We start from the raw sequence: 17,546 nt of genomic DNA, 5'->3' as shown, positions 1-17,546 counted from the left end.
GCTTTTCTCGTAGAGGGTTTATTTCACTTTTTTTGTTTTGGGTCAGGATCAAATGTTTGTTGTTGTAATAACAGTTTTGGCCACAAGAGGGTGAAGTGCACCACTATCCTAAAACATTCACTTTTTCTTCCAGATGAGTTTTAATTTCTCCACAAACTGTAAATACAAGGTACATATGTTGTGTGTTAGCAAGTTATGTCACATTACTGTCATTTTAAAGTGCCTTTAGGGAACACATTAATGTTTTTAGTCCTATTTAGAACAAAACGTCTCGTGTGTTTCACAGCTGGGAATAAAAATAATTAAGGAATTTAGAAAGATTATCCTGGAAAAAACCTTTTGTATCCTGATTTAGAAAATGCATCACCTGAATTCCTTTTTCTCACTTGCCTCTCAGGGTTTCTTCAGCCCAGAAAATGCATAGAAATAAAGCTTAAAGTCTATTTGATGTGGGTATCTGACCTCCTCAGTGGCTTCATTTGAAATCCCTCTACAACCGCACATTTAACTTTTTATAAGCAATTGAAATTGGATCCGTCAGGCTAAGCAAGTTTCTTTATAAAACGCTTGTGTGTTAACAGGTACTGGCCAGAGGAGAGTGCAGAGAGGGAGAAGGAGAAGGAGAAGGAGTCTGCCGCCGTCATCCCCACTATGAACACTGGCTCTACTACGACCACCACGTCCACCACTACCACCGCCATATCTACCACCACTGGCATAGGAACTGGCTCTGAACGACGCAGGTAACACACACACACACACACAGAGACAGTAATCTGGATGCATGTCATTTGTTTTGAGCTGTGTGATCTTTAACTCTGTACACACAGTGTGAACAGGAAGTGAGCGTTTCTCTGCGTCTGTCTGGGACGGAGCGAGCATGTGAGAGAGTGTGTTGGAGCGGGGTCGAGTGCACGTCTTCCTGTTGCAAATGCTGAGAAAAGCCACCTGTCACAGTGGGAGTGGGGGCAGCGCTGCTTCTGAGCCTGGATGCTCCAGCGACTTTCCCTTATAAGGAAGGTGTGCAGAAGCTGCACGTGTTTCTGGAGGCCAAGTCTCCACGCTGCACGTCTGTGTGGCTGTTTTAAATCTTAGGAAACTCAAACATTTCCAGGAATATCCTGCTCCACATATATCTTCATTCCAAATAAACTCTGTTCCACCAAAAGTTCTTGACGCAGATCGCTGCTTCATATTCGCACCATTCCACGAATGTACACCTGGAGCCGTATCGTATATCTGCAGTCTTACTCTTGGCACGTGAAAGCCGACAGTCTGTCAGTTTTGGCCAACGAGCAGCTCCACTGATGGTGCTCTACGATTCATAACCTCGCTCTGCAGTATTTATTGTGTGAGCGGAGAGTTAGTTTCTCAGCTAGTTCATAAATTAAAGCGGCCATTCTTCTCATCGCAAGCCACCTCGTGTAACCTTAAGCTCCCATGCTCAACTATTACCAGACACATGAAAACTCAACGGTCCGACGCTCGAGCTCAGTATGTTTGCTCTCTGCCAAATGAATGAACCTTGTGTGTCTTTTGTTTGTTCGTCTTCGTGTATGTCAGGTCGTACCTGACGCCGGTGCGAGACGAGGAGTCCGAGTCCCAGAGGAAAGCTCGCTCCAGACAGGCTCGACAGTCAAGGAGGTCCACCCAGGTTAGTTAACCTGTTTCTCCTCGGATGGTTTGCATTGTGGTTTTATAGCCAAGAGTGTTTGCATAAATGTCGTCATCCTGGTTGAAACGGCACTTTTTGTGTACACGGGCAGCACTTAACATCCAGGCTGTACAAAGAGCCGATCATTTTACAGGCTGAAATGTATGTAGGCTGCAGCACCACCGAGGCTGATGACTTGCTCCTGCTGCTAAAGATTGTGTGTCACTGTCTTCTTCCAGGGTGTGACTCTGACCGACCTGCAAGAGGCTGAGAAAATCGGGAGGAGTCGTCCCCCAAAGACTCGGGAGGAGGAGAAGGAGGAGAAGGAGAAGCAGGACAAAGAGAAGCAGGAGGAGAAAAAGGAGTTGGAGACCAAGGAAGAAGATTACCGATCGAAGTACCGCAGCCTCGAAGAGGTACATGTCTGCTCTATGCTTCTGGAATGACTTGTACACCTTGAATATCGACTACACTGCCGCTCTTACCTGTCGCCTTTCTCCCACATCTCTCCCTACCAGCGCTACCGGCCTTCGTCTTCCTCCTCTACCTCTGCCATTTCCTCTGTCAGCACTGCCTCCACCCCGTACTCTAGCACTGCATTGTCCTCCAGTTCCAGCTCCCTGAACAGGCCCAACAGTCTGACGGGGATCACCTCCTCCTATAGCCGTTCCTCCAGAGACACGGAAAAAGGTCAGTGCCATCCTAACGCACGTCAGCGTGGCGTACAGCGGCTCCACGGCCTTCCAAATGCGTGGAGACTCCGTTTATGAGTGACTGCATAGATGATGTTGACGTGTGAGGGGAAATGTATTTCTCTGGTTCAATCAATTTCATTATCTGATCGAGCATCGAGACAGAAAGAGATTGGGTTGCGTTTAAAATGAAATCTCTCTTTAACAAATGAATCCACGAAGCATCGCTGGGAAAATAGAAGGCCGTTTTAATCTGTTGGACTGACGGGAACACTGACTTCTTTGTTCTCCCACGACCACAACCGTTCTTTTTTTCCGTCTCTGAACTCGAGCCAAGTGGAGTTGTTGTCCTGATTCTGCCTTCTGAAGTCAAATCGTTGCCTCGTTTGACCTGAAATTCTTTCACTTTGAATTCTCGTTAGAATTACTGTAAGGGCATTTACTCACCGTTGTCAAAACAATAAAGGTCAAACTGCTCTCGTGAAATACCAACCCGAGGGCAAACGCAGATGATTTGTAGATTCCCGAAAGGAACAGATGTTGTTATCACACCAGCTCATTTTCACTGCTTCCATACGCTCCAACATTATTAATATTAATGTAGTGCACAGAGTTAACCAAGTTTACACTGGAGCCTCATGTTGTAGGTGTTCTTCTCTGTATCTGGCAGTAATCCCCCCCCCTCTGTGTGTATGCCAAGTTAACCTGCTGTCATTCTTCTGGCACAGAATTGGATAAAAGGGAGGAGGAGAAAGAGGGAGAGGACAAGTCTCAGCCTCGCTCCATACGGGATCGCAGGCGGCCCCGCGAGAAGAGACGCTCTACTGGGGTCTCCTTCTGGACCCAGGAAGTAAGAGCCGTCGTGAGGGGCAGCAGTTCATAACACTTTCACAACCCTGAGTGTCGCTCTTTGATCATTTGGATGATAACCCTTTTATCTGTTTTATTTCAATTCCAGGGTGATGATCCTGACCAGCAGTCTGACTCAGAGGAGGGCAGCATCAAGGGAGAGCCACAGGTAACTCAACACACACACACACACACACACACACAGTGCAGGAAGTAGATCAAACTGACTTTTAAGCAGGAGCCCTCCACCCTGACAGCCAAAACCAATCTTTCCCCATTGCGTTTGTGTGGCCTGACCTCCGTTTGATTCATACCCTTCTGCTTATATATTCTCTATTCTCGTCCTTCCTCTTGTCTCGTCTCTTGAAGTCAAGGCCAAGCAAGTCCAGTAGTCTTTGATATTCTCCACTCTGCCCTGTACAGCTATGATTTCCCTCCCCTCCCACTTATCTTTCCTTCTCAACGTCTGCTGCCTTTGAATTTTTATTGCTCCCTTTCCATCTTCTGGTGATTGTTCTGTCTGGTTGCTGGGGTGACCTTGCAAACCAAAAGTGGTCTCGGCCGTAGATCAGTGGGTTTTCAAAAACATGCAGACGTACAAAGGGAAGGAAGCCTGGGTCACTGTGGTCAAAGCGCACACACACACACGAACGAGATGACGGAGGGTGGAGCAGCAGCGGAGCACTAAATAGGAAACAAGCAATTATCTCTACAAGGAGATGGGACAGCGTCCAGGAAGTCTCTTCCTGTCCTGACTGCCACACGCTCCACAATGTTAGAGTTTACATTCAGTCGTGACTCGTCTGTGTATTACATCTCTGATTGGCATCATGTTCATTCTCCTCCAAGGCTTCAGGGCTTCTTGACTCCGATCGTAGCATTGTTGCGTCACCGCCCTCTGTCCGCCTCAGGAAGCTGACTGCAATTTTTTTTTAAATAGCTGGAAGCCCGACCCTCGCTATCTGATGGCCCCGTCTTCAGGGCCGCTGTGCTGTGGCACTGCACAAGCACAGCGGCCCTGGAGACGCAAGAGGCCTCGAGGCAATTTGCTGGCATGGCAGCTGCTTAGGAAGAAGTGTGTGTGTGTGTGTGTGGGAGGCAGATTGCAAAGGAGTAAAGTTCAGATGCTGATACAGAGAGACGCTGTAGATTCTGAACGTCTAATTTAAAATATAAATATGGACATTAACATTCACTTTTGCTTTCTTACAGAGTGACAGATTGTCCAGGTATGTTTTACCCGCCTTCATATTATTCTGCTCTTTCTCACTGCTGCCTTCATGTCCTCTCTGTTGCTCAACAATTACGTTGGAACTGAACGCCTGTTATTACTCTTGTAGGAATGAGAGCAGCACTTCATCCTTAGATCGTAATGACATTCTTTATAGCCGCGGCTATGGAGAGAGTCGGAGGACATACTCGAGCCGCCTGGATAGAGACGACACCACTGACTACAAGAAGGTACGAGCTGCACGTACAACACCGTATGAACTGCTGCGTCAGCTCCTGGTTTAGTCTACGATGCGGCTACATGATCATTACAAACCACACGGAGCATGATGCCAATAAAAAGTGACGACCTGTCACCAACATGTGCTTTATTTTCACGCCACTGGAAATATTCTAATGCATATTTTCGCTCTTGCCTGTTGTGCTGTTTGTCAGATTGCTTTTGGTGTGAGTGTTGGAGATGTCCGCCTTCTCTCTAATATAACGGAGCTAGATGGCTCTCTGCTTGTGCTGCTCAAAGCGCCAAAATAATACATTTCTTCCGTTCCATTACGTTGAAGAGAAGGCTGACGTCTCCCACACTCGGCACCTCACACCAAAGCGATCTAGATTGATAAATAACGCCACGGGTAAGAAGAGAAATGTCCCTTTTTATGGGGGCAGAGCTGAGAGACGTTTGTGTTTCATACACACAAAATGTGGAATTGATGTAAAAGCTCCAGGTTTTGATGAACCTTTATAAAACATGGCCGTGTTCTTTACATTTCGACTGTTTGCTTGTTCAACCTCGTTGACTGTTGGATGCGTCTGTCCCTCCCTTCAGCTCTACGAGCAGATCTTAGCTGAGAACGAGAAGTTGAAGGCCCAGTTACGCGACACAGACCTGGAGCTGGCAGACTTGAAGCTACAACTAGAGAAGGCCACACAGGTACGCTGAGCTCGCGCTCTCTGCCGCAGCTGACCGTGCTAATGAGACCATCCCTGATGACTTTTATTTTCTCCCTCATTGCAGAGGCAGGAACGTTATGCCGACCGATCACAGCTTGAGATGGAGAAAAGGGTAATGACAGTTTAATACCGCAGCTCTACTGCAAACGTCTTTGTTTAGAAACGCCACTGAAACCATGTTTAACCTCTGTGTGTCAAGTTTATCTCAAACTAAATGTAGAAGAAGTCCTTCTGTCATTTTAAACATGTTGGTAACGCCACCGATGGGTTTATGTCTGAAGGTAACAAGCAGGCCCCAATTTCATCTGGGTGGTGGTATGATCTTAACCTGACTTTTTGTATCGGTCTACTCTCTGCTGCTGGCTGTCGTGTCACACAAATAGTCGGGGGTCAAAGGGACTTCCTCCCGCCTCGCCACCCAGAACACTGCCACCTTCTCTCTCACCTGTTTTAAAACCTCAGAGGCAGCGTGTGGTCACCTCTTCTCAAGACTGCTTATAATGTGTGTTTGTGTGTGTGTGTGTGTGTGTGTGTGTGAAGGTGTGTTTCTCAATGTATGCACCAAGTAGAAACACCGTTTTAAATTGCTGTTGAAAGAACCCGTGCATGTGTTCAGTAATAATGCCGGCGTCTTCAGTTGCAGCTGTGTCGCCATGAAACCATAACGTACAGATTTGTAAAACTCATCCGTTATTTGTAAGCCACATTTAATATCGTCACATAATACGAGAATGTCCTGACGTTCTGACCCCCCCCCCCCCCCCCCGCCCCCCTCCTGTCCACGAGTCATTAACTTACCATCCAACACAACCTCTAAACATCTACGTCCCTGTCTCTTGACTCAGACATCCTTACATGTACATCACTGAGTAAGTCTCAACTGGCTGTTGCTTGCAGATTCCTCACAAGACATGTGCGTGTGTTCAAGTGTGTGTGCTCTCGCTACACCCTCACCCTCTTCCACACCTCATGTCATGCAGTGTGTAGCGCCTGTGTGCTTTGTGCTAACCGTCTCTTGTGAAATGTGCGAGTCCCGAGTTTAACCTGCTCTCTTTCCCGCCCCCCGCAGGAAAGAAGAGCTCTAGAAAGGAAGATTTCTGAGATGGAGGAGGAACTTAAGGTACACACAGTCACACACTTGCATTATATTTTACTGTTCATGCACCGTTAGAAGATTTCCATTAATGGAGGCCAGATCACAGCTAGTGTGTAGGTGGTACAGGAGTGTCACTGTTGTCCAGCAGGTAGAGCCACGTTCTCATGTTCAGGTCACATCTCAGGTCAGCTGTTGTAATCCATGCTGGCGTAACGTTTAAGCTCTTCTATCAAGACGGCCAATTAAATGTTCCTTTTCTTGAAAACTTAGGGAGCGAGAGAGAATCCATTAGATTGTAGTAAGCAAGTGTTGTTCCCGTCGCTGTGATAACGAAGTGTGTTTATTTTTAGGCAGCTGGCTGATCTTATCACTGTCACTTTTCCATTCGATCTACAAGCGTCACGCTGGAGCGGAAAGCTCTTTATCATTCCTTCGGTTTCCAAATTCTGTCCCCATTTTCTAACAATCTTCCTTCTCTGTTTCCCCCTTCTCCTTCTCTCGGCCCCCTCTTCTCTATTAATTTATATTGTCCTGTCTTTCATTAAACCTTTCTCTCCTCATTTGTTTCTTAAAACTCCCTCCTCCTTTTCCTCTTCTGCCATTCTTTCACTCTCTCCCTGTGTCCTTCTCTCTCTCTTTGTTTTCCTGTTTTGTGGTTGTTGTTGTTGTTGTTTTCCCCCCCCCCCTGCAGAACCTCCCCCAGGTAAAGCAGGTTCAGGCCCTGCGGCAGGTTAAGGAGCGGCTGCAGGCTGAGAACCGGGCCCTGTCCCGCGTGTTGGCAAAGCTCTCGCAGTCCGCCTGCAGCCAGCTGCCCACCGTCGACCTCTAAGCCACGTCCGTCTGTCAACCACCATCTCCTCCTCCTCCTCCTCTCCTTCTTCCTCACCTCCCCCCCCCCCTCCCAACCCCATTCTTCTCATGCTCCATTCGTGCTCTGCCCGCACCCATAGACAGGCAGGTTCCCAGCCGCCCAACCATCACTGGTTTTGTAAAACTCCCCTTTCCGCCCTCCTCTGCCTCCCCAGAGCTTTTGGTTTTCAGATTGGGGAGGGTGTCTTTTTTTTTTTTTTTTGTGGGGTGGGGGTGGGGGTTTAGTTCTTACAACAGGACACTCTCCTTTAACAGTACACACCTGGCAGGTGATTGCTCCACATTTCAGCTTGTGAAAACATCCTAAATCTGTCCAACTTGTTTATAATGGGTTCAGGTGAGTATCATTTAAAGCTGGGGTAGGCAGCTCTCTGTCCTAAGCCCCTCCCACCAGACGAGCACGCATTTCACGCACTAACCTGTGCGACACTTCTATGAGAACGGTTTTCCTGTTTTCTCTGCAAACCTCTCGGCCCTAAAGCCCCTCGAGATGACGCACTGGGAGTCGAGGCTCTAGCTATCGGCGATATCTGCGAAGCGTTTCAGAGACGGAGAGAAAATGTTGCAAATAGTTCAGCCGTCTGCTAAACTTACTAAGCAAAGGCTAAACTATTAGCAACGTCTTCTCTCCGTCTCTGAAACGTGTGGCTCCTTTTTGATCAGTCCCTCTTCCTGCCAATAGGAACGCCCCGTGATCGTCCCAAGTCCACTTGAATTACAATATGCTGAAAGGTTATTACGATGCCCCCAAAAAACCTGCCTACCCCAGCTTTAAGGCCAACAGGCGTCTACATTTACTCCAAAGTTTAATTCTTAAGCGTACTGTAGAGGAAAGTGTCCTCTCTTCCATCAGTTGTTCCGTTTGGCTTGTTCTGGCTTCTTTGCATGAAGTGGCTTCCCTTTTTCTTTTTCTTTTGGCATCAACTTTTTTTGGCCCAAATCTTCAGGGACTGAGCCTTTTTTTTTTTTCCTTCCCCCCCCCCCTCCTTTACTCCCCCAAATTAGAATTTGACAGATGACATCAACACATTGTAAAGTCAGCTACATGATCAATATCGAGTGTAAAGCACCTTCAGAACATCAGATCAAACGTTTCAACCAGTAGTTGATCGTCATCTGTAATCAATGAGTTTGTTTTTAGGGGACTGAACTGACCGGGTCTGTGTTGAACGAGATGTCCTGAAGGTCTCACCCCCCCACAGCATCTGTGCGTTTTCTTTAAAGAAGAGTCAAACACCAGTTTACAGAGTAATAACATATGTTAGTGTTTCAGTTCAGACTTCCAGGATTCAGATAAAGTCCATCCAAACAGAGGACGGTGTGTGTGTTGTCTGCCGATCAGGACTTAATGGAGCTTTACTTTGGATACTATGGAACCCGGCAAGTGTCACGAGGGGGGGGAATTAATTAGAGACATGATATTCTTTACCTTTCACTTGAGACAGAGCGCCGGTGTTGTGCTACAGAAAGCGCAGCTTAGCGTTCAGTGTCATGGCTGAACATTTAGCAGATTGTGACTCAACACGTCGGACACTTCATCAATCTGAGCCCGTCGGTGATTTAAAAACAAACACTTTTCACTCGACGTGCGTTGACGTTGCGAAAAATTGCCCCCGAGCGATTACATTGCAGAGCTCTCGTGCAAAACTGAACCGACTTCAATCGTCGTGAGTCACTACGAGACACGACCGTGGGAAAATAGGGTCACGGTTCAACGTCCTGCTCAGAGCATCGTCCCCTTATACGAGTTGCTCCTGACACGTGCCGGGCTGCGTAGGATCCCACACACTGATCCAGATTAAAAGATTTCTGTGCACTAGATGAAATAAAAAACTCTTTTTTGTCTCTGCTGTGTGTAATATACTTTTGTGGCTGCCGTGGAGCAGCCGTTGAGATTCTGCATGGCTTTCTCAGGATCTTTGGCCGCTGGTGTGCCCGCTTTTACGTCTCTCTCTTTTGACACAAAGAAGTACAATTCCTTTTTTTTTTTTTTTTTAAAGGAGAAAACAAAACATGAGAGATGCTGTGTGACTCCAAAGATTGCTTTACACAGGCTGCAATTAACCGTTTGTAAAACTGGTTTAACAACGGCGTGTATGTGTCAAGACTCGTCTAAGCGTCTCTCTCTGTGTCTCTTCCTCCCCTCCCTGTTTCCTTTTTTTTTATTCCCTTTCAGATGCTCCCAGACTTGAAAGCAGACAACCAGAGACTAAAGGACGAGAACGGAGCACTCATTCGAGTCATTAGCAAGCTTTCCAAGTAGAACAGACCCCCCCCTCCCCCCCCCGCCCCGTCTTCTGCACCCCCTTGTCCCCCATGGCAGTGACTAATGGAATTGCACATTTAGATATTAATTGCTACAGACATCAGAGACAAGACTCCTATTTTTTCTTTATCTCCTCCTAGCTCTTTATCTCCCTTTTGCTCCACCACCACCACCACCACCACCGCCGCCGCAGCATCCATCCATCCATCCATCTACTGCCCCTGCGCCACCTCCTCGACTATTACCCACTTGATTGTGTTGGCTGCTGTCCCGATAGAACCACTGAGTTTACAGAGCAAAGGGAGAAAGGGTTGTGTGATCAGCATGTGAAAGCATTGTGGGCGGGGAAGCCTGAAAACTATTTAACCAATAAGCCTTAGTTGTACATAAAGAGAAAAAGAAACAAACACTTGCAGCGATCTCTCTCTCTCTCTTCTCTCTCTCTCTTCTCTCTCTTTCTCTCGGCTATCACTGAAGAACAGATATTATCCAACACCTGATTTTATTTGTGCCACAATCTCTCTGATGTAATTTTCTTTGTGTGTTTCCTCTCCCTGTGTTAGTGCTGTGTGCTGTGCAGTTCCTCTTTAACCCCCTCAAAGTGCTACTTCTGCCCCATATCAGCACCTTGTGGCCCCTAATCCCCCTCTCTCCCCCCCACACACAGATCACACACACACACACACACACACACACACTCACGCCCCCCCCATGTTTGTTACCTCTGCGTGTCTTCCTCCAAGAGGGAAAATTTTGAATTCTCGCTTTAGCGAAACGAGGCGGACCTGGTGGAATTTAAGCTTTCACTGTATGTGCAATATGCATTTTCTTTTTTTTTTTTTTTTTAAATGCTTTAATGATGAGTCATCACAAGTAGGGTTTTTCACTCTTCCACCGCTTCCATCGCTCACCTCCCTCTCCTCTTTTTGTTTTTTTGTTTTAAGTTTGTAGTGTAGTCAGTTTATACTCTGTATTTCTCACTTTGTTTTAGCAGGTACTGAGTGATGCTGTATATACCTGTATGTATTTGTTTGAGACCAGCACATGGCATGCATTTATGGTTCCCGTCTGTTACTATTAAAAGTATACAAATTCCAGAGGACAAAAAGGTGTGTTTTTAATTATTTTTCTTTTCTAGTCTAAAGACATTGGATGCAGTAGAGCCTCTCTTGCGCAGGACGGCTGGCAGTGTTCAGTCATTATTTTTTTTTCAGTGTTCACATAACAAATAATCGCTTCACTACATTTCACTTTCATTGTATTCAGTATCTTGGAAGATTGCTGTTCATTTTATTTCCTTTTTTTTTTTTTTTTTAAAGCTGTAGTATTATAGCCAAGGTGTTGTCACAAAAAAAAAAAAAAAAAAGAATATCTTGGGTGTCGCTAACCCAACCCTTTTTTTTTTTTTACAAATGTCTACATGCACTGTCAATGCCATGTGAGGAGTCTTTATGTCAGGTTAAAGCTAATCGCCACCATTAAATATTCCATGCATCTGAAAACATTTATGCATTTCCGTGGCCTTTTAAGGATATTTTAGTAAAAGAAGTTCTTTCTTTTCCCGTCATCTTGTAAAATAGGTGTGTGGCTTAATACATGCAAGCTGTGCTGTGACTACCAACCACTGAAGAGTTCATTAAAAATAAACTTGTACATTGTAAAGTTCCCACGTCTGATTATTTATTGAAATGTTTTTTATAAACTATTTTAATTTGATGCATATCTCTCTCTTTCATCCTCCTGTTTTGGGTGTATGTTAGTCTTATCTTGTTTTGCATTGGTCTAGGATGAAATCTTTATAATGTATAATCACATTTCAGTTTAATATTGATTGTGTCTTTCGATTTGTCACTAACTCCTTATTTTTCCTCCCTTTCTCTGCCAGGACATATCTCAGCATATACAATTAATAAATATAATTTGGGTGAACTGACCCTTTAATGTTGCAATAAGCTTATAACCAGTCATGTGTGACTGATGTTAAAGGCCATGTCTTTTACAATACTTGAGTACTTCCCATGCCCCTGTTGCTACACCATCGTACCAGCAGATGGTGCACAGCTTTGCACGCTTCACATTATTTTACTGTGGAGGAGGGATTTCTTTTAGCTGGTGAGTGTGCACTTCTGGATATGTATGGATGTGATACTGGAAACACTTGAATCCACATACATTAGACCTGCAGAGTCCAATCAGCTGCACGTTACACATGTCTCAGTTTGATCTCCTGAGGCAGGTCGGTCCAAAGCAGAAGGGGCCCTGACTTTGACCGGCCCTAAAGGTCCTACCTGAGGCTCTAAAGCTGTGACGAGTACAAGTGGGGTCAAGAATTCATAATGCAGACTGGTGTGTCCTCCCTGAGTTTAAAACTCCTCCAGATTCCTAACTCATGAATCTGCTCACATCGCTGCTGCTGCTGAAGCAAGTATGTGAGCGTTTGCTGACAGATTAAAACAGATTCTTCTTTATGTTGATTTATATGAGTGATAATGAAACTGTAAGATGTAGTTCCTGCATGTATCTTCAATCCCTAGGTGTGACCTGCTCTTCAGGGGCTCCGACCTTTACATTAAGCTTTGGGGATAAGCGCTGCTATCTGCAATAAATTGCTCAGTCGTGCAAAAAAGTGTCTCGCTGTTCGGTTTTTTTTCCATTGCCTCAGCACGTGGTGAGGAAGTCTGGTTTGTGTCTTAAATGTGACACGGACATGCTTCATCAACCAGAATGTCTTCATCAGGACCTTTGACGGGAGAAAAAACACTAAACCTTTAGACACATTTCTGGCCTCAAAGTGACACGATGATTATAGTAACGACTGGTTTGAATTAATGCTGCTCTTTCGTTGGGCTGGCTCGAAGTCAACGAGAACAACTTAAGGCTGAGTTTACTTTTACACGCGAGTTGTGATACATTTGAATAAAAGGTATAGAAAACATAAGTGTGACCAGTAATCCGTGTCAGTCATGACTGCTGGCTGCAGCTCCACCGTGACATGACGTGTTGAGCTTTTCTAGGTTGGAAATCCTCCATAAACTGAAGTCAAAATCCCTGATCTGAATGTAAATGTTGGCTCGGTGACCCACCCACCCACCCAGTCACCCACTTTCATCCTCAGCAGATGGCACTGAGCCGTTGGAGGCCACAGAGGGGATAACGGACCTGTGAGCTGGATCTGTAGCACAGAGAGGAACCTTCACCCAGGAGCACGAGGGCTCCTTATGCTGCACAGCACACATGTTACGGAGGGTTTTATTTATTAAGAACACATAGAGGATGACTCTACGCTGACTTTCACTCAGGAAGTGTGTCACCTAAAGCTCCCTGTTGTCCTTCTACTTAACTTCCTGCTGTTCAGCACGTAGCTCACTGCACAGCTCCCGACTCACTGCCGTGTACACAGAGGAGGGTCACACCGCAGCAGGCTTGTGACGAGAAGCTCCACAGTTAAAAATCCAGGAGCATCAGGGCATGTGAGCAAATATTCTGTATGTCCTCCTTTCTTCCCACAATGCCCCTTGGTTGTACTAGACAGCCCCCAGACAGTGATGTCACTAGTTGCACCTATTGGCATCTCTACATCTCACTAATTAACATGTTAAATGTCATTTCTTTAATCCATACAAAATCCTGCAGGCTCCTCCTACGTCCAGGCCATGGACACAGCCAATCGGCCAGCTGCGATCGGAACCCAGATCCCCCCCCCCCCCCCCCTCAAATAAAACCGCTTGTTTGCTGTCCTGGCTCCAAAATGATGGAACGAGCTCCCCATTGATGCCAGGTCAGCAGGAAGTCTTCACACCTTCCGTCGCAGACAGACAACCAACCTGTTTCAACCAATCATTTATAATAGAATACTAATTATTATTGTTTCTGTATGTTGCACTTACATTGCTTTGGCTTATTTGAAATGACTTCACCTATTTGAAGCTGATGTACTTGCAAGATTCTTGCTGTTCGTCGTATCCTCATGATTCTTTTCATAATATTCTTATCCTGACTAACAGTGCGGGGTATCTGCAGAACTGCTCTGGGACATCTGGGAGGCTCAGGAGAAACATTTCTTGAGTACTTATACTCTTGGATAAACAATTTCATGGGGGAGTGAGCTCCAAGCGTAGGCTCCTCGCTACTAAATTACCCTCCTAATGGCTTTTGACTGAAACATCACTGTAACGCAAGAGTGGCCATGACACTGCGTTATGTTTAATATAGATTTCAGATTACTTGGCATCGCTCATTTTACAGCCTCTTTACCTCAAACGTGCCTCGGGTTACACAACGCATGATGTGACCGCTCATTAAAGACTCTTAACATGGCGTCTAAGCACGCTTACTTTGGGAATGCAGCAATGGAATGGGATTTATTTTTAAAAAAGCAGCACAGCAGCAGGAAACAGTCAGCGGCGACAACAACAACCCTTGTGCTCCCTTCGTTCTCTTGTTCCTCCTCAAGAGCAGACAGAAATATGCAAAATATGCAGCAGTGTGACCTGAGTCAATAGATCAGAGTTTATTTTTAGGCAAGGCGCCTCCCTTCCCTTTGCTCCACCCAAGTGTTCTCATTATCTGTTACAGGGTTGGCACTTGCTGAAGGCCTGCGCTCCCACTCACCAATGTTGGATGTGGATGGGAGTCACATTTTTAAACACACATTAAATTGTAGAAAATACATTTTACGCACATGTAGAGTCCCTGACGCAATATTATGAGACTTCTAAGTACAGCAAGCTAGACACACACACACATGTGACACCATAAGGCTGGTACCCTTCAGCACAAGTTAACTTATAGTGCTGTTATAAGTTGCATGAAATGAGGTTTCTGACACTAAGCACCTATAGCAGGTTTAAATCACAGGGTGTGGAGAAACCTGCTCGTACACTGAGGTAATGGCAGAAATGCACAGGGATTGAATATCGCTGGAATGCAGAATGCAGAGTTATTACAATGGAGCTTTGGATCAGCACGCAGCGATGACTTGCAGTAAATTAGATTAATTATATTTCCTCTAAGCTGGGATCATTACGCAGGAGAGCTGCAGGAAGGGAATGAAATAGTGATGCTGACCGTCTGACTCAAGTTAATCTTAGATGAAAAATGATACTGGACTTTATTCTGCTGTATGTTTGTATGCGTTACACAATCAAGTAAAGAAATCAAATTCCTACAAAATTGATGTGTTCATATCTGGCCACCCAATAATAATAATAATAATAATAATAATGTAAATATAAATGTAGGAAGAAGATCAATATAAACTCACAAAGGAATGCAATCATTCCTTCAATAAAGATTTAAAAACTATAGATATATAAAGTCACACCAAGACCACAACTGAGGCGGTATTTTTTACTTTACTTATGGTATTATGTGCACTAGAAAACATAACATAAAAGTGTAAAAGAACGATAAAGCAAGAAATATATAAATCACTGTCTCTAGAGGGATATTATAAAAGTACCATAAAATACTGTAAATGCTTTTCCAAAGTACCATAAATAACTTTAGACAACGGTACAAGTCCCTACGGGGATATTGAAGGGCTATTACAGTGACTTTATTTACCACAGTTGCTTCGGCTTCAGTCGGAAGTGTTCGGGTGTTGTCGGACTCACCCGGTGTGCCAGAGGGCAGAGCGAGCGCCGCGGTTCTCAGCGCTCGAGACAAGCGCCATTCATCTGAGAGGACCGCGAGCACACCTGGTCGGACCGAAGAGAGCAGTTTAGCGACTGAAACAGCTCCACACAGGTGAGTTTCTACCTGACGTTACACTTCTGCTCTTATCTTATCAACTTTTACTCACTTTGAAGTAGTTTTACTTTGGGGAAATATCATCAGTTACCCGCATAGTTGCAACTTTAACGCATTTAAGCTAGCAGCACACTTTAATAACCTGTTATTATTGACGTTAGTAGTCAAAGAGTCACGATGTGAAACCAAAACGTCTCGTAAAAGAGTCGTAAAAGTACAAAGTTTGGTTTGTCGTGACTTTATTTTCCTCCTACCTGTCAACAGCACCCGGGTTAATCACTTGAGGAATGCGGTGCCATTAGGACGCGAGCCGAAACCTTCATATCAACTTTAACTTCATTTTCACCAACTTATCAAAAAAGGGATCATGGCCACAGGCGGATTTAAGTCAAACGCCACTACAGACTTTTTGGAGGAGTGGAAGGCAAAACGGGAGAAAATGAGAGCCAAAATGCTGGGGGACATAGCCGCAGCGACTGGTGCTCCCATGGGTGCCAGCAACCCAAACGGCAACAACAACAGTAACCGCCACGCCGCCCCACCGGGCACCGATCTCACCAATAACGGCAACCCTGAGCGAAGCGCCTCCGCTGGCAACTGCCTCCCCTCCTCCTACACGGTGGCTCGGTCCTCCTCCGGCACGGCTTTAAAGAGACCCGAGGAGGAAACGCACCACCCTGCCCACACCGCTTCACCCACAGCCGCCACCCCGCCTGGGAGCAACCCGAAGAAGGCCCCGCCTCAGACGGAGAAGGCTCAGTGCGCTTCCCCGGACCTCAGCCCCATGGCTTGCATTGACAGTGACAAGGGAAGCCCATCGCCCAGTAAGGTGAAGGAGAAGAATAGCACCGGACCCCGTGCTAGGAAAGGACAGATTGAGAAGAGGAAGTTGAGGGAAAAGAGGAGATCAACAGGTGTTGTCAGCATACCATCTAATGAGGTGAGTCATCCCTACCTATGTTTGATATGATACCAATGTGAGGAAGGGAAATAACCTTTCTCAACAAGGAAGTTAGGAGATACAGAACAGCTTCACCTCAGCAGGATAGGGGATTGCTTTTGCTGTATTGGGTTTTGAGTCAGGAGATGTGTCTTATTCACCCTCCTGCCACAAAGTGTGATGACATGGAGGCCCATGTTGTGATGGGGTGGCTGTGAAAACTATTACAAAGACCAGGTGACAATTGTTTTCTGTCTTTTGCTGCATGTAAAGTCAACACCTCGTGTGTGTGCGTGAGCTTTTATTAAAAACCTTGAATACATTTTAGATTAAAATAGCCTTTCCTCTGATGCTAAATATTTATTTAGCCTTCATTTACCAGCACCCCCTTTGCACGTCTGTCCTGTAATTTCTTGTTACTTATCACGTGACATGTACACAGATACATTTGTGATAAGCTAAAATCAGCTGATAAAACTTCCCCACTTGTTGTATAAGTAAGTCAAACAAAAGATAACTATAGTCCATATGTTTATCAATCATGGCTATAACACTAAGGCGTTCTTATAAAGTAAATAAAGTAGCAAGAAGCCCAACATCTTTCTATTAAATATAATGTGTCCACATACAGAGGGACTTAAAGTATCCGGTCAGTGGTTCTCTTTGGTGCAAGGGTTTGGTTGTTTCCTTAAGTTTGTTATTGTTGCATATTAGGTGCATTTTAGGATTAGTTTGTGCTGCTGTCATTTTTATTTTTATTTTTTCTAACTTTATATGTTTCTTGGCTGTTGTTCTTATTAACATCTTGGGACCAGGTTGACAAAACCTTCTCACTTTCATGTGTGCTTTGTAGCTGCATAAACAATTTAAATATAAGAATAGCACTTGTTTTCTCCAAACGTCTCCAAATTCCTCCCATACATGTGTCTTGTTAAATCACCCCTCTGTAGCAAGAGAAATGTAAGCAGCTCAGATATGTTGGGGAGGGGAAGTCGAAACCAAGCGAGGGAGGATTTGTCGGCTGCTGGTGGAGGTGTGTGTGTGTGTATTGGAAGGCGGTGTTGGGGCGTTCATTGTTATTGAATTTAAATCATGTTGCACTCTTGCCTAAATCCTGTGGTTCAGACACATGCAGGAACTCTGATATGAAGCTGTGTCTGCCAACAAGCGCTCTTGGCGTACGGTGATTATGCAAACTCAAATTGTGCAAAACATGTTGGAATAAATGTTTTTTCATTAGGGGTGATGGT

The 17,546-nt window shown here is 45.3% G+C and overlaps 2 protein-coding genes across 7 annotated transcripts in view; both read left to right on the top strand.

The window, feature by feature from the left end:
• ppp1r12a (protein phosphatase 1, regulatory subunit 12A) overlaps positions 1-11,270 on the top strand; it is a 42,652-nt gene extending 31,382 nt beyond the window's left edge. For 3 of the 6 annotated variants that reach the window (XM_029461645.1, XM_029461640.1, XM_029461643.1), the window contains 12 exons: positions 582-743; positions 1,564-1,654; positions 1,894-2,070; positions 2,173-2,344; positions 3,075-3,196; positions 3,305-3,364; positions 4,408-4,424; positions 4,536-4,656; positions 5,249-5,353; positions 5,438-5,485; positions 6,443-6,493; positions 7,161-7,410. In XM_029461645.1, coding sequence (XP_029317505.1) covers positions 582-743; positions 1,564-1,654; positions 1,894-2,070; positions 2,173-2,344; positions 3,075-3,196; positions 3,305-3,364; positions 4,408-4,424; positions 4,536-4,656; positions 5,249-5,353; positions 5,438-5,485; positions 6,443-6,493; positions 7,161-7,298 — 1,264 coding nt within the window. In that variant the 3' untranslated portion in view covers positions 7,299-7,410. Of the gene's footprint in view, positions 1-581; positions 744-1,563; positions 1,655-1,893; positions 2,071-2,172; positions 2,345-3,074; positions 3,197-3,304; positions 3,365-4,407; positions 4,425-4,535; positions 4,657-5,248; positions 5,354-5,437; positions 5,486-6,442; positions 6,494-7,160; positions 7,412-9,515 lie in introns of those variants that run through there. The other 3 variants (XM_029461646.1, XM_029461644.1, XM_029461642.1) reach the window with 2 other exon arrangements.
• A 3,937-nt stretch (positions 11,271-15,207) lies between these two features.
• pawr (PRKC, apoptosis, WT1, regulator) overlaps positions 15,208-17,546 on the top strand; it is a 46,148-nt gene continuing 43,809 nt past the window's right edge. The window contains exons 1-2 of the mRNA XM_029462450.1: positions 15,208-15,353; positions 15,621-16,296. Coding sequence (XP_029318310.1) covers positions 15,724-16,296 — 573 coding nt within the window. The 5' untranslated portion in view covers positions 15,208-15,353; positions 15,621-15,723. The remainder of the gene's footprint in view (positions 15,354-15,620; positions 16,297-17,546) is intronic.

The sequence above is a fragment of the Cottoperca gobio genome, chromosome 23, assembly GCF_900634415.1.
Source record: "Cottoperca gobio chromosome 23, fCotGob3.1, whole genome shotgun sequence".
NCBI lineage: Eukaryota > Metazoa > Chordata > Actinopteri > Perciformes > Bovichtidae > Cottoperca > Cottoperca gobio.
This window is presented reverse-complemented; position numbering and strand designations above follow the sequence as displayed.